The sequence below is a fragment of the Halichoerus grypus genome, chromosome 2 (genome assembly GCF_964656455.1).
Source record: "Halichoerus grypus chromosome 2, mHalGry1.hap1.1, whole genome shotgun sequence".
Classification (NCBI taxonomy): Eukaryota; Metazoa; Chordata; class Mammalia; order Carnivora; family Phocidae; genus Halichoerus; species Halichoerus grypus.
Window position 1 is genome coordinate 186,367,046 of NC_135713.1, and position 27,074 is coordinate 186,394,119.

Below are 27,074 nucleotides of genomic sequence, written 5' to 3' on the forward strand. Positions count from 1 at the left end.
TTCTTGATTTCAGCTCAGGTTATGATCTCAGGGTCGGGAGATTGAGCCCCACGTCAGGCTCCAAACTGAGCTTGATGGTAGGGGGGGAGAGTCACAGGGGCCAGTTTCTATCTACTCTCAGTGGACAGTTTTAAGTTTACAGAAAATATTTACTATATGTAAGAGCACATGGACAGTGGAATCTCTGAGGAAGACTAAGCCTTTACACTCATCTATTCAGCCAGAGTCTCAACAGAACAACAATGCTCAGATCCTAGATTTTAAAGAGTTATGTGGACTTAAAAGGTAATTTCATGTGATTTGTGGAGTGAGGTAATCACAGACTGTCATTATTCTCTATAGGCTATTTACCAACAGGCAAAAAAAAATTTTTTTTTAAAGATTTTATTTATTTATTTGACAGAGAGATAGAGAGACAGAGAGATAGGCAGAGCAGCAGGCAGAGGGAGAGGGAGAAGCAGACTCCCCGCCGAGCAGGGAGCCCGACGCGGGGCTCGAGCCCAGGACCCTGGGATCCTGACCTGAGCCAAAGGCAGACACCCAACCGACCGAGCCACCCAGGCGCCCCAAAAATATTTTTGATAATACTTATATATAAAATGCTTTAAAGGTAAAATAATAGCATAAGATATAAATATTTTACTATTTATATATAAGTATTTTTTAAAATCACCTCACAATAATACAACTGCTGTTTTATTGGTCTCTTTAACTTTTACTGCAGTAATAATACCTTTATTTACTCAATTACAATCACTGCATACATGTTTTTCTCATTTATAAGAAAAATTTCATATGGCTACATAATCTTCCCGATTAATTTCAAATGGTAATATAGTATTCCACTAAGTATATTTTAAAAATATATATTAAAACAAAGGGAGAAATGTTTTTTTTCAGAAAAGCACAGAAGTCTGAGACAATGTATAATTCCTATTAGGAACCTATAGCTGGGAGAAAAGTGTAGTAGATACTTTCATTATGAATGGTACAGAATACAGGATAATGAAAAATCATCTTGACCAACTGTTATTTTTTGTGAAATGGTTTTCCAACACCAGTTGTAGGAATTTCACATTTCAGTGACACAGACTTATTATTATATGTCTGAGCTCACTTGATTATAGCTGTATATTTACAATGACAACACATCATCCAAGTTAACATCTCATTACAATGACAATGCAGTTTGAAGTTGCAAGACTACAAATCTTTTGGTTAATGTGACTTTATACATAATCTACTATTTTTTCCCCTTTGATCCTATCCTTTAATATCTGCTTATCTACCACTTCCTTAATTGACATAAGGGAAGATATCTAGACCATATTAATTGAAAAACTGGCCCTCAATTTCACATAGGAAAGTTTAGTAATGCTTTTGTCTTTGCAAGTCCTAGTCTAAACTAAGGCAGAATTTAGAGCCAGCCATAAAGTGCATAAAGGGAGTGAGAGAAATCAATTAATTTCGGTCAGATAAAAATGGCCAGGCCATTTCTAGACTTACCTTTACCCACTGGTCTGGTTTGACATTTTTCAAAACCACATTCATCTCTGGCTTGTCCATCAGAATTTTCAGTTTGGCATGGTTGGGATCTTCGCTAGTAGAGATTGTGATAGGAACCATCCACTGGGGACAGTCTTCTCCTTAAGCAAGAGAAGAAAGAATAGGAAACTTGAAAAATAATTTGTCACTGGAAGAAACAGAGGGTAAGGCGGAGAGAGAGGACAGGTGTCCTACACATGAGCTTGAGTCTAACTGTTAAGCCAACAGCTCATTTTCAATGGTACATAAATTCTTCCATAACCTGAATAATACTAGTACAAAGGAAGAGAGGATTTTTTTAACAAAATCACAATGGCTTAAAAAAGGAGAACAGTTTATTCAGTTGTAGTATCACAAATATAGTGATTTTAATTTGTCGTTTTCCCTTTACAGAGCCATAGACAGTAATGATTTTACTGTTAAAAGAAATTTCAAGTAGGTGAAAGCTCTCACATAGCATTTAAAAACATTCTAAGGTGCAGTCCTCAACAGGTATATATACTACTGCAACACTGAAGGGTTGATTTTTATTTCTGTGATACACATGATACTCCCCGGAGCTGATGGATTCCATCACTAAAAAGTTATAGCTAAAAGTCCAAACTTTTGTAAGGCAGATAACATATTGTCTTTTAGGTATCAGATAGCAGAACAGACTTTGAATTAAGATACCAAACAGAAGAGAGTCACTGCCCAATGCATTAATCTAACTATTAGTAAGTTATATAGCTTTATGCTATTAGCCTAAAGCACAAATTAGAATTTTCTCCTAATGCTGGGATAGTTCAGGTTTTAATACTGCCTATACTGGTCACAGAGTATTTGAAAAAACTGCAAAACCTGTCAAGTCCTACCATGCAGACTGGTATGAGGCAGGAAACAGAAACTGTAACACTTTGGGATTTATTTTGGATAATAAACCTGTCATCTGACTTCTCAGCCATAGTTATCTAAAGAGTAATTCTAAATGCTAAGGAAGGTTAAGGATGGAAGGCTGTACCTCTTAACCCTAGTAGGGTGTACCATATTTTGGAGGGCGGAGCATGAAAAGGTATTGGTGATTCTGATATACACCTCCCCTTTTTAAGAATTATTGTTTTAAAGGAGATGAGAGGGGCACCTGGGTGGCACAGTCGGTTAAGCGTCTGCCTTCCGCTCAGGTCATGATCCCAGATCGAGCCCCGCACTGGGCTCCCTGTTCAGCAGGGAGCCTGCTTCTCCCTCTCCCTGCCTGCCTGTCTGCCTACTCATGAATGGTAGAGAGTACAGGATAATCTTTACCAACTGTTATTTTTTGTGAAATGGTTTTCCAACACCAGTTATAGGAATTTCACATTTCAGTGACACACTTATTATTGTATGTCTGATCTCACTTGATTATAGCTGTATATTTACAATGACAACCCATCTCCAAGTTAACATCTCATTACAGTGACAGTGCAGTTTAAAGTTGCAATTAATAAGAATCTCTCTCTCTGTCAAATAAATAAGTAAAATCTTAAAAAAAAATAAAGGAAGTGAGAAAGGTACAGAGAAACACTTTTAATTTCCTGAGCAAAAGAATCAATGACCTGTAGAAATATTTGAAAAACCAGAGTTGAGTGGTGGTTAAAGGTATAAACTCATGTAATCCAACTATTTTGTTTAAATTCCTGCTCTTCAACTCATTAGATAGGTGACCTTGGGCAACTTAACTAACCCAGCTATGCCTCAGCTCCCTCATTTGTAAAAAGGAAATACTATCTACCAAATGGGGCTGCTGAGACTATAAAATAAGGATCAGTTATACTGATTAGCACGGTAACTGGTACATAATAATGATAAATAATCACTGGGCTTTATTTATTTACTTGTTTACTTACTTAGTATGCCCAATAATTAAAAAAAAAAAAAATTAGCTACCCACACAAATGTGCACCAAGGCTTCTTTTAGGGATGAAGGCTAAAGCATTACTTCTTGTGTGTTCCTATCCTAATTCATTTCTTATAGCTTCCAATAACGACATGGAATTTCAAAAATCAAAGAATATCAAAACACTACAAATACCTCATGAATCTCCTTTTTTAATTTCCTAGATTTGTATTTTATTACCATTTCCTTGTTTTTATTTAATTCTATTAAAAATATTACAGAATGGATAATTATTTCCTATTAATTGGAACACTACTCATATGGTATCCAAATTCATTTATCAGCTCCCACTTATAGCCACTTGCTTACCAACATATGGTCCACTGGCACAGAACTTCCTTTGGGACAACCTCAATAATCTGTCATCTTCTACCTAAAGAAGGAAAACAAAAGCTAAAATAGTAGTATTCACACTTTTTTTTTTTTTTTGGAGGGGGCAACACTTCTGTGACAAAGTAGAAGGTGAAACTAGTATAGCCAAATGTCTCATGAGAACCCGAAGTGCAACAGTGATGAAGATGATGATAGACAGAATGGGAGAAAAGGCATTGCTTCTCATTTAGGCCTCAAAATAACAATACTTTAAATAAAAGGCCATGTTCTATGTAATGAAGGGATATACACGCAGACAAGAACTTTAAAGTGTTACCATTTTCTCAAGGATACATAACAATAAATAATACTACAGCAAGCTGTTTTAATCTTTATAGAGGGAGGTTATATCTCCAGACTCTTCCACTTCTAAAAAGTGGCAACCTCAGATTAGCATGTTAGGAATTCAAATTTTTAGAATGACCAATAAACATGAAAAAGACCAATAAACATGAAAGAGGCACACACCTTGCTTCAAAGGCTGAGCTTTGCAATGAAACACAAAAAAAGTGGCGGGGGAAAAACTGCAAAACACTAAAAAGCCAGAAGCAACAAAAGCAAGTACATATTTAAAAAAAATACTTCAACAGTATGCGTTCATTTGTTTTACTTATCATTTGTTAATATGCCCTGGAACATTTTAAATAACGTTAAGATATAACAGATTTAGCATCACCCACATCAAATGTAAAATTAGGCCATGACCTTTATGGATAAACTGACTACACAAGACAGAATTGAAAAGCTGAAAGATCTGAGTAAAGAAGCAATGACCACTTTGATGCCACAAAGAACTTGCTAATGAACTTAAACACTGCATCCATCACTGATTAGTTATTTGTCACAGAGATGTCGTCGAGAAAGTTGAAAGGTGACTTTAAATTGATTGAAATAAAGCAAAATAAAGCAAAAATGTTTACATTTAGGGAATATAAAGTGAGAAATAAATCATAATCAAGATATTATATGTTGGAGTGCTCTCCTTTTTTTAAAGGAATTAAGAGTCATAGATAGGCTTTTTATTTTTATTATAGTGTGAAATGGAGGATGAGTTTGGCTGTGTTTGTGGACAAAAAACAACAAAACAAAGAAAGTAAGACTTTGAAAGTAGCTTGATGGAAAAGTTAATTTAGTCTCAGTAACACAGAGGAAGTTAGGTGTTAGTATTCTAACTGATACCTTAAAAATGTGTTCTGCTTGAAGAAAAAAATATGGCCTAATAGTCTGCTTTACATGTAATCACTAAAGTGTTGACAGTTTTTGAAGGAATGAAATCCCCAGGGGTGAAAAGAACAATCATCTTTGTAGCATGTCATTATTCTTAAAAACAGATAAAATGAAAACTACTTGTTAGTCAATATAGAATGTCAATGTCAAGTTTGATCAGGCATCTCCTATTAACAGACCAGTTCAAAGTGGAGGAAGAAGAGTAGAAAGAAACAAAATGGTCATAATGGCCTAATAGTAGGTCACTAAGCTTCTAGATATCTTTTCCCACCAATAAGAAATGATTGATTGCATTCCCTAAACTACCTTTTCAAATGCTCAATCTAACTGAGAGGTCTTCAAATGTGTATACTTTATTATAAAATACAATCGTGTTTAAGGGTAAGATGTGGCTCCAGAAGGTTAACCTGCAAGCACTGTAACAAATGATGTAAACTGGGGTGCATTTTGAGAGCACAAGGGCTAGGTTAAGTGTCACCTAGAATTCTTACCGTACAAAAAACCAAATTTACTAACTTAACTTAGAATACCATATTGAGAAAGTCTTTGCAAAACATACTTAGTTTTATGGACAGTGCAGAACCACAAGAGTGAACATACACCAAAAAAGAGTTATGAATCTTCCTCCCTAAAAATGAAGAGTAATTAATTCTCTGTGCAGGTCAAAAAACCATGGCAAAGAAATATAAGAGAACAATTTCATAATTTCATATAATTAAACTAAGTTAAGATAAACTTCTGGTATGCATTGAAGGCTGATGTGTAACTCTCAGTCCTCTTGGGGGGACAACTCATTTTGAAGTACACCTCTCTGAATGCAGCTAACAGTTCAACTAATAATAGTGCAATTCTAATCAAAATCACATTGCCACCCAACCAACATTAAAACTAATTTTAGGGACACCTGGCTGTCTCAGCTGGTAGAGCACACGACTCTCAGTCTCAGGGTTGTGGCTTCAAGACCCAAGTTGAGTACAGAGATTACTTAAAAATAAAATCTTAAAAAAAAAAAACTAATTTTAAAGAATACTATAAATTGGTGTAGAATTTTAACAAATGCTATTTCTGCATCTATTGAAGTGATTATGTGGTTCTTCACCTGTATTCTGTTAATGTAGTGATTATGAATCAATATACTGTTGTTTGTTTTTTAAGATTTTATTTATTTGACAGAGAGACAGACAGCCAGAGAGGAAACACAAACAGGGGGAGCGGGAGAGGGAGGAGCAGGCTTCCCGCAGAGCAGGGAGCCCGATGTGGGGCTCGATCCCAGGACCTTGGGATCATGACCTGAGCCGAAGGCAGCCACCTCACCAACTGAACCACCCAGGTGCCCCTGTTTTTTTAACTGTTAAACCAACTTTGCATTCCTGGAATAAACCCCACTTGTTCATTTTAGATTTATATCAAGGGGTGACTGGCTGGCTCAGTCAGAAGAGCAAGCAACTCTTGATCTCAGGGTCATGAGTTCAAGCCCCACATGGGGTATAGAGATTACTTAAATAAGTAAATAAATAAATAAATAAACTTAAAAAAAAAAGAACATATCAAGTTTACAGTTTTCCTTGGGGACAGTAAAAGTAGACAACATTTTGTTTTCTGCTGTAAGTATGTATGATTTTAATGATGTGGGGGACAAACTATTCAGTATAGAGATAATAAATCACTGAGAAAACAATGCAAAGGCTGGCTTAAATGTTACCTAGAATACTTAAAGTACAGAAAAGAAAATTTGATAACACTGACTGAATTTCATTTAATACAGTAGCAGATGAACTGGAGGACTTTTTATAAGGTTACCTGTTCTGCTTCCACATATATGAGGGGGAATCCCATTTGTTTGGTCCAGGTATTCATCACCGCTGCTATAGGTTTACCACTGGCATTTTCTAAACTTTCCCAGAGATCCTCTAGAAAATAAACACAAACAATGAAAATCTAAAATGTTGACATTTTTGTTTTCCTAAACAAACCAGAAATTTTACATAACTCCTGACACTACATTGCTAACCAATTTTTTGGTTCTTTCAGGTTCAGGAGACAAACAGGGGGTCAAATTAATGTCCCCTCGCCTCCCCATTAAATAAACTCTATTACAAAAACTGGTCTTATAGTCTAAGATGTCCTTAATTGTTCCAATTTACTAAAAAAATCACAAATTATAGGGGTGCCTGGCTGGCTCAGTCGGTGGAGCATGCGATTCTTGATCTCGGAGTTGTGAGTTCGAGCCCCATGATGGGCCTAGAGTTTACTTAAAAAGAAAATCACAAATTATAATAACCAAAAGATAAACAGGTGAGTTCAAACAAGAAGAAATAGAAACAAATAGAAACATATTCAAGATCACCCCTAAATAATCATCCACAAACTTACAACCATTATCCCCATTTGATTAACAGAGGTTAAAAAATATTCAATGCTCTGAGGTTGAAGTAAAACAGGGTCAAACAGCACTGGTGGTCAAGTAAACAAAAGAGCAATACAATGTGATACACACTAGAATTGGGACATGAACAGAGGAAAAGCCCTTCAAGAAAAATCCAAGAAAAATAAAGGCTTCACAAGAGTTGGCTTTTGGTCTCCATCTTGAAGAGGAGTTGTTCGTTAGGCTGACAAAGGGAAAAGGGCAATCCAGGTAGACAGAATAAATGGTCTATGTACAAAGAAGAAAGTGTAAGAAAAGACAGAAAATATCAATAACAGCAAATTTTCAGTAAGCTGAAGACAGAGGCCCAGGTGTGGGAGCACTGAGGCTGAGACAGCAGGCCGGGGCTGAGCTGCTAAGACTGTGGGGCTCTACTGTGGAGGGGAGTGAAGTATCTTGAGTGTTTTTAATTAGTAGGTGATGCAATCAGAGATTCGCTTTAGAAAGATAACCCTGGCCAGCCTCAGAGTGAGAGAGAAAACCAAAGAGAGTACTAAGCTGGTAGGCAACTGCAGAGTTCAGGAGAGAGATCATAAAGGCACGAATTATGGAAAGGGGAGTGAGGAGAGACAGAGGATCAAAACCACGGATGGTGACTGCACTGTGTCTGAACTACCAACTGTCTTTCATAACATAAGCAAACCAAGAAAAGGTCCATGGTAGGCCTCGCTGTGCGAAAGGTGGCCTATAAACCAGCCACTGGCTTCACCGGGAGCTTGTTAGGCAGATCCTCAGGTCTTAACCCAGACCTACTTAATTAGAAACATTTCCATAGACCCTGGGTCACTGTGTGTACATTATAGTTTAAGAACTATAAGGTTCTGGGGCACCTGGGCGGCTCAGTCGTTAAGTGTCTGCCTTGAGCTCGGGTCATGATCCCAGGGTTCTGGGATCGAGCCCCACATCGGGCTCCCTACTTGGCGGGAAGCCTGCTTCTCCCTCTCCCACTCCCCCTGCTTGTGTTCCCTCTCCCACTGTGTCTCTCTCTGTCAAATAAATGAATAAAATATTAAAAAAAAAAAAAAAGAACTATAAGGTTCTTTCCTCATGTATTATATGTATGCATGCTAAAGACTCAGAAAACTTACAGGAGCACATTCTCTGTAGTTCTGCTTTACGGAACAGAATGCCTCTCTCTTTTATAAACTGAGGTGGAAATTTACAGCAGGGGGTGGGGGTAGGGTAGGAGGGGAGAGTGTCAGGGTTACATCATGTCCTGAACAGAGAGGCAGATATACTCTTTATTTTTAATTCACAGGTCACAAACCTCAGGAACAGCCCATGCCAGGCCTCTCTGAACTTTTGTCATTCTATTAGATACTAGTGACATTACACAAATCTTGCTTTTTTTTTTAAGATTTTATTTATTTATTTATTTGACAGAGAGAGAGAGACAGCGAGAGAGGGAACACAAGCAGGGGGAGTGGGAGAGGGAGAAGCAGGCTTCTTGCTGAGCAGGGAGCCCTATGTGGGGCTCGATCCCAGGACCCCAGGACCATGACCTGAGCCAAAGGTAGATGCCCAACCAACTGAGCTACCCAGGTGCCCCCACAAATCTTGCTTTTAAACTATTTTTGTTCACTGAAGAACTCAAAACTCCAACTCTGGCTCTTTTTCATCTTCAATCAACTCCTACCTTTATTCTTTCTTTTGACTCCCATATACAACAAATCATAGACCACTATACACTCTTAAACCACGAAAACTCTTAAACCTTCACTGAAACTCACTGAACTAGTTCCACAAGTTCACTAAAAGATGGTTAATTTGTAGCAATTTTAATGGCCATTGGTCAATTTAGGCCAATAAAACCAATGAGTCACCAAAAAGACCAAGTTCTGGTAAGGTAAACCAAACTCTTCAGACTCTCTGAGGTGGCAGGACACTGAGCTACGGAGAGCAGAGTTCTGGAGGGGGACAAGAAGGATAACGGGTTCTGATTCATGTTGATCTATGACTTAACACATGGCACCAAACAGGTCAACTTTATTTCCTATCTATCACACGGAAGGTTAAGCATTTGGAAAAAAGTAAATGTCCCGCTCTGGATAGAGTGCCAACACCTTCTCTTCACTGCTATCTCAAGCTATTAAAGATTACCTGTGGCAGCATTCTTTTGTTGGAACTTGGTTAAATACATGTTCATTCCTTTCTTAAAGTCCTGAGAAAACACAATTTTTAAAATCCAGGAGATTAAGACCTTGGAATTTATAGTGTATTTGCATATTAGTACTCAAAAGCTAATTTACTCAAATTAGCTGAGTGTCGGACTTACTGAAAAACATCTATCCCTCTAATGTCTACTGTCTTTTATTTAAGAATGCATACTCTTTGCCTTCTACATTTGCTTTTAAGTTTTATACCAGCCTCCCACACATCCCCCAAACACATTTACACATCATTCATCTAAGAGACCACAAGAGTCAATATAAAAAGAAAAGAAGATAAGTCATATCAGGGTAATATCCTTCTAGAGTCTAGAAAAATTACTTAGGAACTTAATCTAGATAAAAGTAGACACTTTTTTTCCATGCAAAACACTATGATTTCACCATAAAAGGATGGAAGATTTTTTTTTTTTAATTGCTTTTTTACCTTATCCCCAATGTAGTCATGGAGCATTCGGATGACAGATGCACCTTTGCTATATGATATAGCGTCAAATATCTCATCAACTTCAGCAGGATGGCCCACACTGACCTGGCAGACAGTGTGATTCAGGGTTATGACAGGAAGCAGACAGCCTGTAATACTAAATTACATAAAAAGCTTTCTAGAAAAACCCTCCTAACTCATAAGATACTTTTCTGCCTTTAGTTCACTCATAAATGCATATTGATGATCCTTAAAAAGACTGTAGTAACTAACACTAATAAAGCGGAGTATATAACATGATCCCCACCATCTCTGTGGGTCTTGGCTCGGCTTTGCTGGGAGGCAAATCACCATGGATCATTTTATTGGGGAATTGGGAGACGGAGGAAGGGAGAGATGAGAAACATTTGATTTCTTGCAACTAACTGTAGCAGCTTATAATTACATAGGACTTTGGTTAAATACGTCAAAGTAGACTACAAGTTCTTTGGAGGCAAAATCTGTTCATATAAACTAGTCAAAATAAGGATAGGCTAAGTCAAGAGAAATAAAATTTTATATATATTTTAGACAATGACAACAATAAAAGAATATGTTCAGAATTTTCTTTGAAACAACGGAATCATAATGTTCCCTTGTGCATACTGCCCAACAGGCATGGTTCTCCCATACTGTTCAATAAAAATGTATTTAGTGAATGCTTATGGGTATATATAGCACTTGCCTCTACAAAGATAAAATTCTTATACTGTCTACCTTAAAAAGAAACATAATTAGTACTTAGTCTTGTGAGATTTTCAAGACCGAAAATATGAGCTATAAAAACAAGTGAATTGCCTGTGCAATTTTCTTTTCTTTTCAGGCTCCTAAGTATCTCTATAACAAATTACTTATTTCATTAGAAATGAGAGCAAAGGCCAATGGTTGAAAAGTATGGCTCACTTCAATAGGATGGCTGTTATCTAAAGCATCAAGTTCCTGGGCACGAGTGTAATCAGCAGATACAAACTGAGTCCAGATATCATACTCTGGGAAGCAGTGGTCTACACACAAATATTCAATCCATGATGCAAAGCCTTCATTTAACCAAAGATGAGTCCACCACTCCTAAAAACAAAAGAAAGAAATGTGTAAAGAAAACGAAGTATTTATCATTCCACTAATTTGAAAAACTCACATGTCCCTTCCATTATACTCTACAACTTACAACTTAATAAGCCAAAATTCAGTAAAAAACATTCAGTAAATAACTCACGTCTCTAAACAAAAAAGATGCTTAAAAGAGATGCTAAAAAGGCCAACTGGTGATTTTGGCATTAGGCCTGAGGGACATTTCAAAACATAGCTAAGTAACTTTTTATTACCAAAGCTAGATAAAAATGGAAGGAAAAAGGGAGGGAGGGAGGGGAGAAAGCCCTCATACGGAAAAGGGGAAGAGGGCAGATAAATGTAGGCAAGAGCCTATATTGTCAGGTAAAATTTAGTTTAATATACCAGAAAGCTACCAGGACCAAATAAGGAAAACTGGGAAGGATTTCCATAATGACTGATTGACGAGTTAAACTTTCTAGATAAACAGAAAACAGTACTGCTCATATAAAGATTAGGTAAAATTAACAGAAGCATCATGGCAGTAAGTAGTTCAATAATGAACGGTGTTTAAGTATTTATGGAATATAAAATTCTCACCTGCTAATAAGAATTAACAGTAGAATGGACAAAGAATACAAATGAGTCACAGATAAAACCAACTTTTAAAAAAAGTCAACTTTTTAGAAAGAGATTTTAATCTAAGTTTCATTAAAGTTGATTAAATCTCTTACAAAAAGAAAGCAATATAAGAATCCAAGATAAATGCTAAAGGACTAATGCAATGGTGAAAAGCAAAAAGGCATTTATTTAAAATTCTGAAAAGAGGGCGCCTGGGTGGCTCAGTCGTTAAGCGTCTGCCTTCGGCTCAGGTCATGATCCCAGGGTCCTGGGATCGAGTCCCACATCGGGCTCCCCGCTCAGCGGGGAGCCTGCTTCTCCCTCTCCCACTCCCCCTGCTTGTGTTCCTGCTCTCGCTGTCAGTCTCTCTGTCAAATAAATAAATAAAATCTTTAAAAAAAAAAAAATAAAATAAAATAAAATTCTGAAAAGATAAAATATTTTCAATATTAAGTGATGAAAGGCTATCTAAGTGCTTTGTGCACTTACTTAACTAGTAGCTTCCACAAAGATGAGCTGGTACAGAGCTAGTTATTCACCACCCTATCATGAGCCCTTAAATTTCAGTTAAAGAAACAATTGACATCTAATAACTAGAACAGTTGCTCAAATCCAGTAAAAAGTTGCTTAAAAGCTATATGAGAATGTGCACATTTCCCCTACTAAAATTTATTGCTGGTAGTTTAAAAATAAAATCATAAAAAATGAAGACTGCTCAAAGCTAACAAAAAATTGTTTGGTAGCAACAAACTTGCTACATTAGGAGAAGAAAATATTTCTGTACGTATTTGAATACAGGTACCAGCACACTTAATTCCACATGAAATTATATTTCAAAACTTTTTCTCACCCCTAAGTAAAATTTTAAACACCCAAAGCAAAAGGAAATGGTTTAATTTCAAGGGCTGGCTTTCTTTAAAAGCTGTCTCAGACATGTAATAGTTGCTAAATGTCTTACTTTCTTGCTTATTCCTATGACATATGGACTCAACTAACATCCAAGTCAGGTTCTGCTCTTTGGCAGCCTAAAATGCTATCAGGGAATTTGGCTGGCTCCAGAATCTCCAGTTCTTTCTTTGCAGAGGTACTTCTAGTTCACTCATTAAACTCTGTGCTCCCAAACTCGAACACAACTAGCCGACATAGATAGTACTTATTTGGAGTAAGAGGGAAAGGTCAAGACTTAAGAACAGAGATCATTCACTGCAAACGCTGCAAAATTTACTGCAAACATAATAAATAATAATTTCAATGGGACAGCTGGAAATTTTAATATACTTTACAGTTACTCCCTAGTTTCATTTCTATCAAATTTCAACTTAACATTTTAGGCAATGAGAAAACTGACTCCTAAAAACATTTCAACCTAACTGATCATGTTGTTATTTATCAGGTTACTTTTCAGCTACTGAACTACATAATAAATATGCTCAAGAAACTATAGTTAGCCTGGAATCTCTGTACCTAAGAGGAATCTCTTTCTCTCACTCAAATTAGTATTATCACTTTGCCATTTGCAGGCAAATTCTACAACAGTTTAGGAAGTATTTTGTGTGGAATAAAGACTATCCACATACTCTTGATTGACACAGAGATTCTGATAAACACTGTTCAAAGTGGATGTTCTAAAATAAAGATTTTCTATCATTCATTTTTTAGTACTATGTTCCAGTCAAACCTGAAATACTATGTAGCCAAAATAATGTGCAGCAGGATGAAGATAAATATATTTGAGCACTTAAAAATATTAAATACCATAGTAACAAGATTTCCAAACCATTGATGGGCGAGTTCATGTCCCACAACCAGAGCAACCCACTGGCGTGATGAAGAACAGGAGTTTTTTGGATCAATAAGCAATGCAGTCTCCCTGTGTTAAAAAAAAATTTTTTTTAAACAATGTAAGTATTGCAATAAAAGCATGCACAAATGGGGGAGGGAGATTCAAACGGTAAATAAGACGGTCAAGTTAGGCTTTAGAGATGTCAAGAAAACATTTCCCCAGAGGTACAGAACAGAAAAAGTTCTGGGAAGATTAAAGACTATTCCAACAGAATTCATACAACAGAAGATCAAAGGTGTGACACAAGTTTAATCATCAGTTTGTAAACAGGACAGATGCCTTAAGTTTTAAAAAACTTTGTCTAAGGGATTAGGGATTATTGTGCTAGACAGAGAGAGTAAACAGTCCTCCTATTAAAAGAAGGGGAGTGGCAAGTGGGGGGAACATGCATTCCACAGTCCCAAAAAGAACACTGAGCAGGCTGTCCAAAACTTAACTCATCAAAGAAGGCGGGGCAAAAACTTGTTTACAGACCCTGCTTTAAAAACTATACAACCCACATGTTTGTATTGTGGGGACAGATATGTAAAAACTTGGCTAGAAAACATTAAAGCAGAGACGGTTCTTCAAGCTGGAAAAATAACTATGAAACTCCTGGGAGGAAGAGAAGGCACCAAAATGAGAAAGTCAGCCAAAAATAGATCTAAAAATGTTACTAATGCCAGATGCTCACTTTAAAATCTTACAATCTCAGATAGTAGCACCAGAGGGTGTTCATCTGCATTCTTAAAATGTGCGCAGAAGTGGGGGAGGTAGGAAAATTTACAGCAGATCATAAAGCTTCTCAGAAGCTACTCAACTGGTGATTAGGAGTGAAGCTCTTATGAGATCAGTGATTGAAAAGATAAGGCAGGGTAATGCATCATTAACATACCTATAAGTAACAAGGCCCCAGTTCTCCATGGCACCTTCATAAAATAAACATAAACATTTATTGATATATGTACATACTTCTTCCCCAAAATCACAAAATTCAAAAAAGTTATTACAATTCAGCAATAAAATGAAATTTACTTTACCAGCTGCAAAGTCTGCAATAGCAATGAGATCAATTTTAGGTAGAGGATAAGGAACATTGAAGTAGTCCTTATAAAAAGGCAGGGTTTTAGCAGCAACCTACAAAAGTATAAACAAAAGAACCATCTGATAAATATTTTATTGTAATTCATATAGAAATCCACAAAGGAATCCTGTTGCAAGCCAAAGCTTCTCAAGTTACTAGAAACCAACCCGGGGGAACCCTACCTCCAAAAGTCTTTGGCTTTTGTTAATGTTGGCCAAACTTTAATCCATCTATAATATATTGGTATGAAAAATATATTACATCTTTTCCCACCCATTCTGTGGATAAATAAATTCCACTCTAATATTCTCTTAATCATTGTCTTGTAAAATGCTAATGTAACACCAAGGTTGGTAGTTTCAAAATTCTATTAAAAATAAAACCAAAGTACACAAATTTCAGACTAAATTATAAATAACTGTACTAATAATTGATCAGAAATGTAAATTCCCCAACCTGGAGTTATGGACTGTTGGAACAATCCTCTTCAAGTACATTTACCTCTAACGCAAATTTTCCTTGCTCTGCTTTGCCAACAGGGGTGTAAACACGGACACACACACCATCTTTTGACCTTGTTTCTACAAAGTCATATTCACCCACAACAAATGCCACCAGATATGTAGACATGACAGGTGTGCGGGCAAACTTCACTTCCACTACATTTTCATCATCAGGGTATGGTTTCCGATCAATTACATTCTTAAAAAAAAGAGAGAGAGAAAATTTAAACAGATTTACATTAAATACCTTAAAGCAAATACTAGCCAAAAACTCTGCTGCTTCTCCTTCCCCCTTCCAGCACTGCTTACTTATCTATCCCAATTCATCCACTGCTTTTATGCTGTCAAAATCTTTCCTATTAAGAAGGAAACACTAAGAAGTTGGGGGGCTAAAGTGTTAAAACTACCAAGGATCTATGAGAGAAAAGAAGCAACTTTTCTTGAATACCTATTATATGCCAGGCACTGGGATGTTTTAAGTAAGACCTCAATACTTTTCAAGTGAAATAAGGATAAAAGGCAATAATTATTAATGAAGGGTAATTGTGAAATCTGCATTTCAAAGGGTACAGATACCTAAATTTAGAGCATTCTCTATACCAAGGCTGGCTCTAAGCAAATTTGTGGAGGAATTTCCACTTGACCTACAGAGTTCCTCATTTCCCTTTGTTGTTTCCCCCCACCCTTCTTCCTATTCAGGAGCTCTACTTTCGCAAGATCTATTCTTTCTTCCAAGGAAGACTTATTCAAGAACAGACCTGATAAATTCATTCATACTAAACTGTAAAATAATATTTCAGTTTAATATATTAGCCTCCTTTTTAGGAATATTTGAGAAGAGAATGGCATTCTCTCTATGGAATTCTCTGCACCATAAGGAGGCAAAAGCCAGGTATTTTCAGGTACAGTAGGCTTTTCCAAGTTCCCCAGATTCATATTACAGGCTATCAGGTACTTCTGTCTTAAACAGTATATTTCAAGTGGTAAATGCTTACTCTATTTATGAAAGAGATAATGACATCAGTGAAGAGAGCATATTCTAAGAATACAATCAACCAGAAACCTAAATACACTTCATTACATGGCTATATCTTTTGCCATTTAATAAGAAAGTCAGATTTTTTTTTTTCAGGCAGTATTTATTTAACTCATCACTTTTTCAGTTTTCCAAATTAAAGTTTATAAGAAATTTCTTCCATGAGGAAGGAAACTCCAAATAAGGAAATTTAAAAAAAGAGGGCTTACTGGAAATAAAGAAAATGAACATCTGTGCTCCTGTTATGTATCAAGCACCGTGCTAAGTGGTTTCATGCTACTGCATCTAACCAGAAAACTAAGTATTATAAACGCTTATTCAAATTTTAAATATACTTACAAACACATACATACCATGTTTGATAAAGCTACTCTGTCTTTAGGAACGACCAATGAGATATCAAAAGTTGCTTTGATGGCAGGCTCATCCCAGCAAGGAAAAGCCCTCCGGGCATCAGTAGCCTTAAAAAAAGAATATGAAATATAAATATTACTGAATTAACCTAACCGGCTATTTCATAAAGTAACCGTCATCATCTTCTTTCTATCATCCATTCCTTCACTTGTTTAAATATTTACTTTCTACTCCATGCCAGGCAACACACTAAGGAATGACTACAGAGAAAACATGGGGTTTATTATCCCTGCCACATCAACAACGCAAAAACAAACAAAAACAAGCAATAATCCAGGAATTAGGTCTGCTACAGATCTTAACAACATACAGTATTAGAATAATTTAGAATGATACATATTTTTAAAAATATTTTTATTTATGAGAGAGAGAGCAAGAGAGAGAGAGAGAGCATGAGCAGGAGGAGCAGAGGGAGAGGTAAAAGCAGTCTCTCCACTGGGCAGGGAGTCGGATGCGAGGCTCAATCCCAGGACCCTGGGATCATGATCTGAGCTGAAGGCAGACGCTTAATCGACTGAGTCACCCAGGCGTCGCAGGTCATCCATTTAATGGCATTTCCATATACTACACATAAAACTGTCACCACTTGACTTACTTAACAAGATCTCATTTTTTTCTTCAAAAATAAAGAGTAAACTTGTTTGTTTTTTAAGAAAGTGCAAACTTGTTAAAGCAAAATAAAGTTTAGTGGTTCAGTAGAATACCAGTTATAAAAGAAACTTTAATAAAACAGAATGAAGTAAAAAAAATAGAACCAATTACAAGATTCTGTATCATGAAAAGAAGGAATAAATTATAGAGAGGTAGAAGAAGCACATACTTCTGGAAAAGTTTCTCCAAGGAAAATGTCAGATGGCTAATTGCACTCTCAAAGAAGTTAAATAAATGATGAATTCATTCAAAGAATAAATAAGACATCTGAAAAGTAAGCAGAGTATAAGGAAAGAAAAGATAGCACAGAAAAACTGAAATTAGGAGCAGCAGCGGTAGAGAAATGAATTTATACTCAAAGAAATTAAATGAGTAACATGGATAACAAGGTTTAAAAGTTTCTTAAAAAAAGTTTCTAAAATATCAAAAGGACAGAGTGATGAAAGCCATCAAAACTTCATCTGAGGGATAGAGATTAGACATAAACCTATTATGAGAGAGCAGAGCACAAACCACAGTGAAAATGTAGTATGTAATAGGAGAAAACTTGGCTACACTGAAGATCTGAATCTGGACATCAACAGGGTTCACCAATTCCTATGTAAAAGTTCATGAAAAGTGAACACCTGGTAAAAATTTTTAATTTTTAAGTACAAAGAAATAATTTAACAAGCAATCAAGAAGAAAACAAAGCAAAACAAAACAATATGTTACTCTACAAGGGAAAAAAAGATATTCCAGTCTGATTCTTCCCCTTGACAAAATGAGATATGAAAGACTGTGGAACAACATTTATATACCTTTGAAAGAGAAAAACTGTAAGCCAACTGTATATATCACTCTTATAGCTGAAAAGTTGGGTTTGTTATTCATTGTAGCGAGGGAAAACTCATAGTAAGGGGAACCCTGGGGTGTGTAAGAAAGAAGCTATTATATGTATATTCCGGATTGGCAGGGTGAATTGGGGGGAGGATTTAGATTCACTCTAACTTGAGTGGGGTCAAAAAGTGGAGGCGATTCTGTGGGTGCGCATCTCAACAAATCTTACCTGTAGAGAGGGCAGCCTAGAGCAAGACTAAAACCGTAATTGATAAAGATGTCGCTCATTTTAACTAAGAGAGGGAGCTGTTCCTTATTTCATGGGTAGCACAGTGACCTTGCTTTTGTCTGTCCTTAGATGAAATTATGAAGCACCCTTGTTTTTTTTCACTTTATCATGGTCTCAGAGTAACCTTGTCTGAGGTTGGTGCTCTATGATGCTGTTTACATCAAAAAGAACAGCATGGACTAGCTGGGAGTGCTGGTGCAACTTCTGAATGTCAGGGGCTGCTCTTCTTTTTCTTTTTTCCCCAACAAATCTATTATACACCCAGTAAAACTGGTCATGAATTAAGGCAAATGAAAGCCTTTCAGTTGTGCAAAGACTCTGGAAGTATACTACCCACATACCCTCCCTTAAAAAAATTTTATTTGGGGGTGACTGGGTGGCTCAGTCGTTAAGCGGCTGCCTTTGGCTCAGGTCGTGATCCCAGGCTCCTGGGATCGAGCCCTGCATGGGGCTCCTTGCTCAGTGGGAAGCCTGCTTCTCCCTCTCTCACTCCCCCGCTTGTGTTCCCTGTCTTGCTGTCTCTCTCTGTCAAAATAAATAAATAAAATCTTAAAAAAAATTTTTTTTTATTTGGAGACATACTCCAGGCAACCATTCCAGGATGCAGAAGTGCTCAAAGGGCTAAAGATAAGCACTGAAATAACGGAAACACAGAATTAAGCCTAAATAGCTATGGCAAATTTTTTAAAGATTTTATTCATTTGTTTGAGAGAGAGAGAGAGAAAGCGAGGGGAGGAGCAGAGGGAGAGGAACAAGCAGACTCCACGCTCAGCATGGAGCCTGATGCAGGGCTTGATCCCACGACCCTGAGATTATGACCTGAGCTGAAATCAAGAGTTGGATGTCAAACTGACTGAGCCACCCAGGCGCCCCTGCAAATGTTGTTTTAAAACAGAAGGCAACATAAAATTCTTGAAAGAGAAGATACACTAGGTTAGACAAATTAGTAGTGAACTAGATCCAAAACTTTATTTTTTTAAAAGATTTTACTTATTTATTTGACAGAGAGAGATAGAAACAGTGAGAGAGAGAGAGCACAAGCATGGGGAGCTGCCGGCAGAGGGAGAAGAGGGCTCCCTGACCCCAGGATCATGACCTCAGCCAAAGGCAGACGCTTAACCAACTGAGCCACCCAGGCGCCCCAATCCAAAACTTTAGGTATGCAAAACAAACAATACAGAGATATAGGCAGAAACATAAAAATAGACAGGATCAATTGTTTCCTTATCCATACTGAAATGTACAGGCATAAATTTAATTAGATTTAATACTTAAAAGTACCACTAGCAAATTCAAAACAAGCTATGTAACTTGCATATACTTGATAAATAAAAATCAAAGTGCAGATAATATAGTAAGATAAACATATAGCAAGGACCTGTCAAAGAAGAAAAGGAATGCTATACAACAACATTACTATTAATTTGGTAGGAAAAGCCACCGGTGTCAAATACTAAGAGTATAATTTTAATTAAGAAAGGTACATGTGGGGCACTTGCTTGTGTTCTCTCTCTCGCTGTGTCTCTCTCTGTCAAATAAATAAAAATCTTTAAAATTAAAAAACAAAAAGAAAGGTACATAGTATAAAAGCAATTCAGGTATTGAAATTCTGTTACATATATGCATGTATACAGATGTATATGTATATACACATACATGCATATATTATTTTGTTACATATATACATACACATTTATACAAACATATGTAACAGAATTTCAATACCTGAATTGCTTTTATACTATGTACCCTTTTTAATTAAAATTGTCTTGTTAGTATTTGACTCCTGAGGCTTTTCCTATGAAATAGTAATGCTGGTGTGTGTGTTGTGTATGTGTGTATCCATTTTCCAGCCCACATCTCTAATTCTCTCCCTCTATGATGGAGATAACTGGCTCAATATAAAATAAAGATTCCAAAATCATGAACATAATTATGGCCAAAGGGACCTAGCCTGAAATAATCATGCAAATAATGGAACAGAACTTTGTCAGAATATCTACTTTAAGGTAACAACATTTTAGAGAAGAACACCATACCTCAAACTGTGTGACAGCAGCATAGCGCACCTCTCCAGAAGGGGTAGTATATTTACTTCTGTAGAAACCTTTCATTTTGTCATTCAGCTCTCCAACAAAATCTATTTTTAAGGTTCCTGTACCTGTGATTGAAGATGAATGAAAACCACTTTAATATAGATATTAAGTACAAGTTATCAAAAATATATCCTTAAGATACTAACTTAGTTGACTATTTACAATGTTCAAATCATTCTTTCTTTTCTCAAACACTTCTCCTGGCAATTTAGTAAATACGGTATTTACTAAAATAAATGGCAAACTAATCCTAAAGTAAACCTTAACATCATGTTTAGGGTGACTGTTTAGAAAGTTTTTCTAACTTTATTAACTTAATCTCTAATCACCAATATATAAAGATAAAAACAGGAAAGGAAATGAACATTTATTACTAAATGTATGACATGCTACTGTGCATGGTGCTTTAAAAATATTTAGAAACTTGGAAGTAGGTATAGTCTCCATTTTTTCAGATGAGAAAACTGAGGCTGAAAAGTTAAATAACTTGCTTGAGGTCACACGATTAGTAAGTAGCAAGAATGAGATAAAAAATTTAGGCCTGTTTAATCCAAAATTCATGTTTTCTGCCAATGATGCCATATAAATTGGTCCATTTAGAGGACTTCATGCCAATTACTCTATCATTAAGACAAAACCCTGTCTGTTCAATCCAAATGGAACACTGATTCCATACTTTTGAAAGGAACTATATAGGCAAGATCAATGATTTGGCTGGCAAAAGGGCATTAAAAACTCTTACAGTCACCTCAATCATTTGAAATGATAATATTAAAGAAATACATTTACTCAATAATTACTAAATGCAAATAAAAACGCAACATGAATATATACTCTATTGTTGTATGGGGGCAAAACCAAGTTAGACAAAATGGGAGTTATATACCTTCTTTCATAACAAAGATTATAATTAATATCTATTAGTCATCTACTAAATTCAGATGAATGACAAAACAATAATCCCATTCTACATTTTACAAATTAAATCCCCCCAAAAAACCAACCAGAAAAATGTTGACTTCTAATTGATCCTTTTAAAGTGCCTATTTATAACAAGATCTAGAACATGGGAATCTAACAAATCAAAGACATGGTATGACTATAAAATAATTAGGCAATCATTCCAAAACTTTTATATCCTAATGTTTTAAACTGTCATTTTGGAATGCCATAGAGCAATGACACTGACATTGTTCAAAATGTTAACTCTCCCTCTTTTTGACATATCCTTTTGGATGCTCTCAGTCAGATCTTCACCTTCCAAAATTGAATTGACTTTTTTTGAAAAGGTCCAAAAGTCATTTAGAGTCCAAATCTACAGAAAAAGTAAATGACAAACTGCATATTGTTTCTAGACAAAACGCTGTTGTCTATTAAGTATGTCAATTATGTAATACTACTGATTTTCATATGTGCTTCAAACTCATTCTGAAAGTAATTTCAAGAGAAAATTTCAGACCTCTGCAGCGAAGTCATCATCATTAAAAAAAGTGCCACTTTTTTTTTTTTTTAATGTGCCCAATGTAGGGCCTGAACTCACAACCCTGAGATCAAGAGTCCCATGCTCTACTGACTGAGCCAGCCAGACACCCGGAAGTGCCATATTCTTAATGTAATCATGCTGGGGGGCGGGAGGGAATTGAAGCTCATTTGAATAAGTGTTTGTGAATCTTATTTTTTAAAAAATCAGACATTCTGTCTGAAGGGGACAATGAATACTTTCTTAAAGAGAATGACAGATTACTGGAACAGTAAATAAGAATACAATAAAAGAATGTGAAAGAATTCTAAATGATACTAAAGAATTTAACTATAATATACAATTTCTCCCTATTTTCTTTAGGAATTCACTAATCTTTAAAAAAGCAGATATATTCACATTAATAAAGTTTACAAGGACTTATCTAGTAGATTGCAAAACCCCACTACCTTTAAAAAGAAGTGTTTGATGGAATTTTATGTTGCAATTCCATAAATGGAATTGGCCAGTCTGTTTTCACTAGTCAACTAACATGTTAAGATTTCTTTTATATAACTCATATTCCATGGGAAATCTACTTTTGCCTTTTCCTATTTGGAATAAAATGATTTAAAACTCATAACTAAATAAGAAAGGCTGCTTACACTTTTACTCGGTTTTAAATCTCCAAGGCCATCAAACCATAACAAGATACTGATAGTGGCCACTTTCAAAAAAGTGGCATACTAAACAAAATACAAAGTATTGGAAAAGGTTATTACCTGAAATTCAAACAAAACACAAGTTAAAGTTTTTAAAAAATCACTAATAAATTTAACTAGTGTTATATTATACAATACTAATTACAAAATATTTACTATTAATATAGTAGAATTATAGGGCAAAAACCGGAGGAAAAAAACTTAATAAATGTCAACTTATCAAATTTACACCATACTGAAGAACTGATTGCCAGATTGTCTAATTTTATACCTGTTTGCCCACATAATTTACATTGCTTCCTCACATTAGACACCTTATTTCAATATCCATTGTATGCAATATTTATCTGCTTGGGATGATAAACCTTTTAAAACATACAATAAGCCCATTTATAAATTAAACAACTGGAAAACTGCAACTTCTACCAAAAACCTTATTTCTTGGGGGGCCTGGGTGGCTCAGTCGGTTAAGCGTCTGCCTTCGGCTTACGTCATGATCCCAGGGTCCTGGGATCGAGCCCCGCATCGGGCTGAGCAGGGAGCCTGCTTCTCCTTCTCCCTCTGCCTGCCTGTCTGCCTACTTGTGATCTGTCAAATAAATAAATAAAATCTTTAAAACAAACTAACAAAAAACACCTTATTTCTTTAAAGCTTAGGAGAATATAATTGCTGTAAAACCTGAAGTAGATCTTGAATACTTCAATAAAAATTTAATGAGCCTACTAAATGCCAAAAAATTAAAGACAGATTAATTTGTATAAAAAGGGAGTAAAGGTCTCTGCCTTTGTGTCACCATTTCCTGTGACCCTGTTTTTCACTCTTAGAAATGTCAATATCACCTAGTGTTTCTCTAAATAAACACCACTCTGCAGGATCCTTAACAAATGATTCTGAAGTTGTTGTCAGCTTACAATGATCATGGTAATTTAACCATTACTCTAGAATGTGCCAACTTCGGAAAAGAAAATGTGTTGCTTAGCTATGAAATAGTTGGCATGACTGTTAAGTCTGGTGAGGCTAAACACAAAGGTTACTAATGTCCTTTCAATATATGCTCCCTATTCCCTTACCAGAAGATAGAATGCTTGTACAGCCCACTAAAACTTGAAAAAATAAGGATGTCATTTTTAAAGCGAAGAATGACTGGGTTATTGTGTTCCAGAGAATCTTGGGAAAATGTGAAAGCCAATGATTTTCAAACAGATATTTACAGATGCTCAATAATCAATATTAGTCTCATCTCAAATAGGATAATTTCTTTTTTAAAAAAAGATTTTATTTATTTATTTGAGAGAGATCAAGTGAGTGGGTGAGCACAAGAAAAGGGAGGAGCAGAGGGAGAGGGACAAGAAGACTCCATACTGAGCATGGAGCCCAACTGAGGGTTCCATTTCACGACCCCAAAATCATGACCTGAGCAGAAATCAAAAGCCCAACAGACTGAGCCACCCAGGTGCCCCTCAAATAAGATAATTTCTGATTCTAATATTTATATCAGTTACTTATTTATACTGTTGTATTAACTAAAAATCTCCCAAACTCTGTCAAATTATAGTATACAAAAGGTCATAACCTTCTCTGACCTTAGAAATGACTTCACAATTTACCATGTCTGCTGTAAATAGTTCTCATCAAGAATGACAAAGCTCTTATATACTGATAACTGACCCATTTTTAAAAAAGATTTATTTATTTATTTTAGAGAAATTGAGAGAGAATGGAGGGAGGGACACAGGGAGAGAATCCCAAGCAGACTCCCCACTGAGCACGGAGCCCAAGATGGGGCTCCATCCCACAACCCTGAGATCACGACCTGAGCCAAAACCAAGAGTCAGAAGCTCAACCAACTGAGCCACTCAGGTGCCCCCGACCTTTTATTTACACACACACACACACACAACACACACAGACATGTAAGGGAAAAGAAGGGTGCAGAATACATATGGCATGTTAGTTTCTGTGTTCTTAAACAGTATATGCAGAAATGCTTACAAACCACTGAATAGTTTTAAAAGGATACATAGGAAACTGGTTGCTTCTGAGAAGCGTTGAGAGAAGAAAGGGCTAGGATGGCAAACACATTTCCACTATATATCATTTGAATTTTAAACAATGTATTATATTTAATTAAAAAATAAAAAGCAGGGCGCCTGGGTGGCTCAGTTGGTTAAGCGACTGCCTTCGGCTCAGGTCATGATCCTGGAGTCCCGGGATCGAGTCCCACATCGGGCTCCCTGCTCAGCAGGGAGTCTGCTTCTCCCTCTGACCCTCCCCCGTCTCATGCTCTATCTCATTCTCTCAAATAAATAAATAAAATCTTAAAAAAAAAAAAAAATAATAAAAAGCATAATATGGTGGTTAGAAGTATAGACTTTTGGATTAAACTGCATGGGTTTGAAATCCAGGCTCTGCCACCTAACACCAATTAACCTCGGGCAAGTTATTTAATTAAACCATCTTTGTGCCTTAGTTTATCTATAAAGTGCAGGTAACAGAAACTATCTCAAAAAGGATTAAATAAATTAGTATTTATGATGCACATAAAACAGTACCTGGCACAGATGAAGCATTCAATAGAAACATGCATGTATTATACCTGTATGTACACATATAACACACACGCTCCTTCTAGGAGTTTCTGCCTATTCTTACCTGCTCAATTCTAGCAAATACATTCTAGCTTCTTTTGATAATCTAGTATCTTGAAATTTTTGACTTAATAATGTCATATTTCCTAATGCTGAACAACTGAATCTACTATCTTTACACACACACACACGTGCGTGCCAGATTTATTTATCTTCTGGAATGATTTTAAAAACTTGTTTTAAAATATCTTTGCTCCCGGGACACTTGGGTGACTCAGTCGGTTAAGTGTCTGCCTTCAGCTCAGGTCATGATCCCAGGTCCTGGGACGGGAGTCCCGCATTGGGCTCCTTGCTCAGCGGGGAGCCTGCTTCTCCCCCTGCTCGTGTTCTCTCTCTGACAAATAAATAAATAAAATCTTAAAATATTTTTGCTCCTCTCCATTTTTTAATTTCTGCTCTTAAATATTTCTCTCTTCTGCTTTTTTAAAGTTACCCATTCTTATCTAACTTTGATCTTGATACTTAGCGATTAATTTTCAGTTTTAACTAAATATGCTGAGTAATGTTTTACTTGCATCCTACATATTATGTAGTAACTTCATTATTCAGTTCTAAATATTTTCTAATTTCCATAACAAATCTTCTTTGATATTAATTTTCAGAGGTACAATTTTTCCAAATATATGAGAAGGGATTTTTTTCTCTTTTGCAACTGATTTTAATCTTCTCACAGTGTGATCATAGAATGTAGTCTGTAATGATACAGATTTTAAATTTTTTTTTTTAAGATTTTATTTATTTATTTGACAGAGAGAGACAGCGAGAGGGAACACAAGCAGGGGGAGCGGGGGAGGGAGAAGCAGGCTTCCCGCGGAGCAGGGAGCCGGATGCGGAGCTCAGCTCGATCCCAGGATCCCGGGATCATGACCTGAGCCGAAGATATGAGCCCAAGGCAGACGCTTAACGACTGAGCCACCCAGGCGCCCCACAGATTTTAAATTTTTTTAAAATTTTATCTCACTGGGGCAACTGGGTGGCTCCGTGGTTAAGCGTCTGCCTTCAGCTCAGATCATGATCCCGGGTTCCTGGGATCGAGCCCCGCGTCGGGCTCCCTGCTCCACCGGAAGCCTGCTTCCCCCTCCTCCACTCCCCCTGCTTGTGTTCCCTCTCTCTCTGTGTCTCTGTCAAATAAATAAATAAAATCTTAAAAAAATTTTTTATCTTATTTCTATCAAAGTAATAGTTCCTACTTTAAAACTCATAAAGTAGTATAGGCTTATATATAAGCTGCAAGTCCCTGCCCAATGCTATCTTACTCCCTACACTGCCCCCAGTAGCAACTCTGTGATTTCTAAATACCTTGCTTACATAGCTATTTCTTCATTTTTCAATTTTATACATTATTTTCTTCTTACTATAGAAAGTGAAGTTTTAGCCAAACTACATCTCCCACTCCTACATCTTTTACAAAGAATTAAATTTTCTGTGACCTTGCAAATCTGAAAATATCCTTATTTTACCCTCTTTAAATTCACAATTTGGCTAAGCATAGAATTAATTCTAGGCTGAAAATCAGATACACTCAGAATTTTGAGGAATGGCTTCATTAGAGTCTAGTTTCCATTGTTCCTGATGGTTAGTCTACTGCTATTCCTTTTTTAAAATTCATTCAAGCATTGTTGATAGACAGTGTTACATTAGTTTCAAGTGTACAACATAGTGATTTGACAACTCTATACTCTTTGCTATGCTCACCATTAAGTGTAGCTACCACCTGTCACCATACAACACTATTACAATACCAC

At 36.3% G+C, this 27,074-nt stretch overlaps 1 protein-coding gene across 1 annotated transcript in view; it reads right to left on the bottom strand.

Annotated features, from left to right (window-relative positions):
• NPEPPS (aminopeptidase puromycin sensitive) overlaps positions 1-27,074 on the bottom strand; it is a 94,581-nt gene that overhangs the window by 15,443 nt on the left and 52,064 nt on the right. Inside the window, exons 4-15 of the mRNA XM_078065642.1 lie at positions 20,444-20,565; positions 16,585-16,692; positions 15,194-15,394; positions 14,649-14,745; positions 14,504-14,537; positions 13,542-13,656; positions 11,019-11,183; positions 10,077-10,181; positions 9,582-9,642; positions 6,857-6,966; positions 3,767-3,830; positions 1,507-1,646 (exon numbers count right to left, since the gene is read on the bottom strand). Of these exons, the coding sequence (XP_077921768.1) occupies positions 1,507-1,646; positions 3,767-3,830; positions 6,857-6,966; positions 9,582-9,642; positions 10,077-10,181; positions 11,019-11,183; positions 13,542-13,656; positions 14,504-14,537; positions 14,649-14,745; positions 15,194-15,394; positions 16,585-16,692; positions 20,444-20,565 (1,322 nt within the window). The remainder of the gene's footprint in view (positions 1-1,506; positions 1,647-3,766; positions 3,831-6,856; positions 6,967-9,581; positions 9,643-10,076; positions 10,182-11,018; positions 11,184-13,541; positions 13,657-14,503; positions 14,538-14,648; positions 14,746-15,193; positions 15,395-16,584; positions 16,693-20,443; positions 20,566-27,074) is intronic.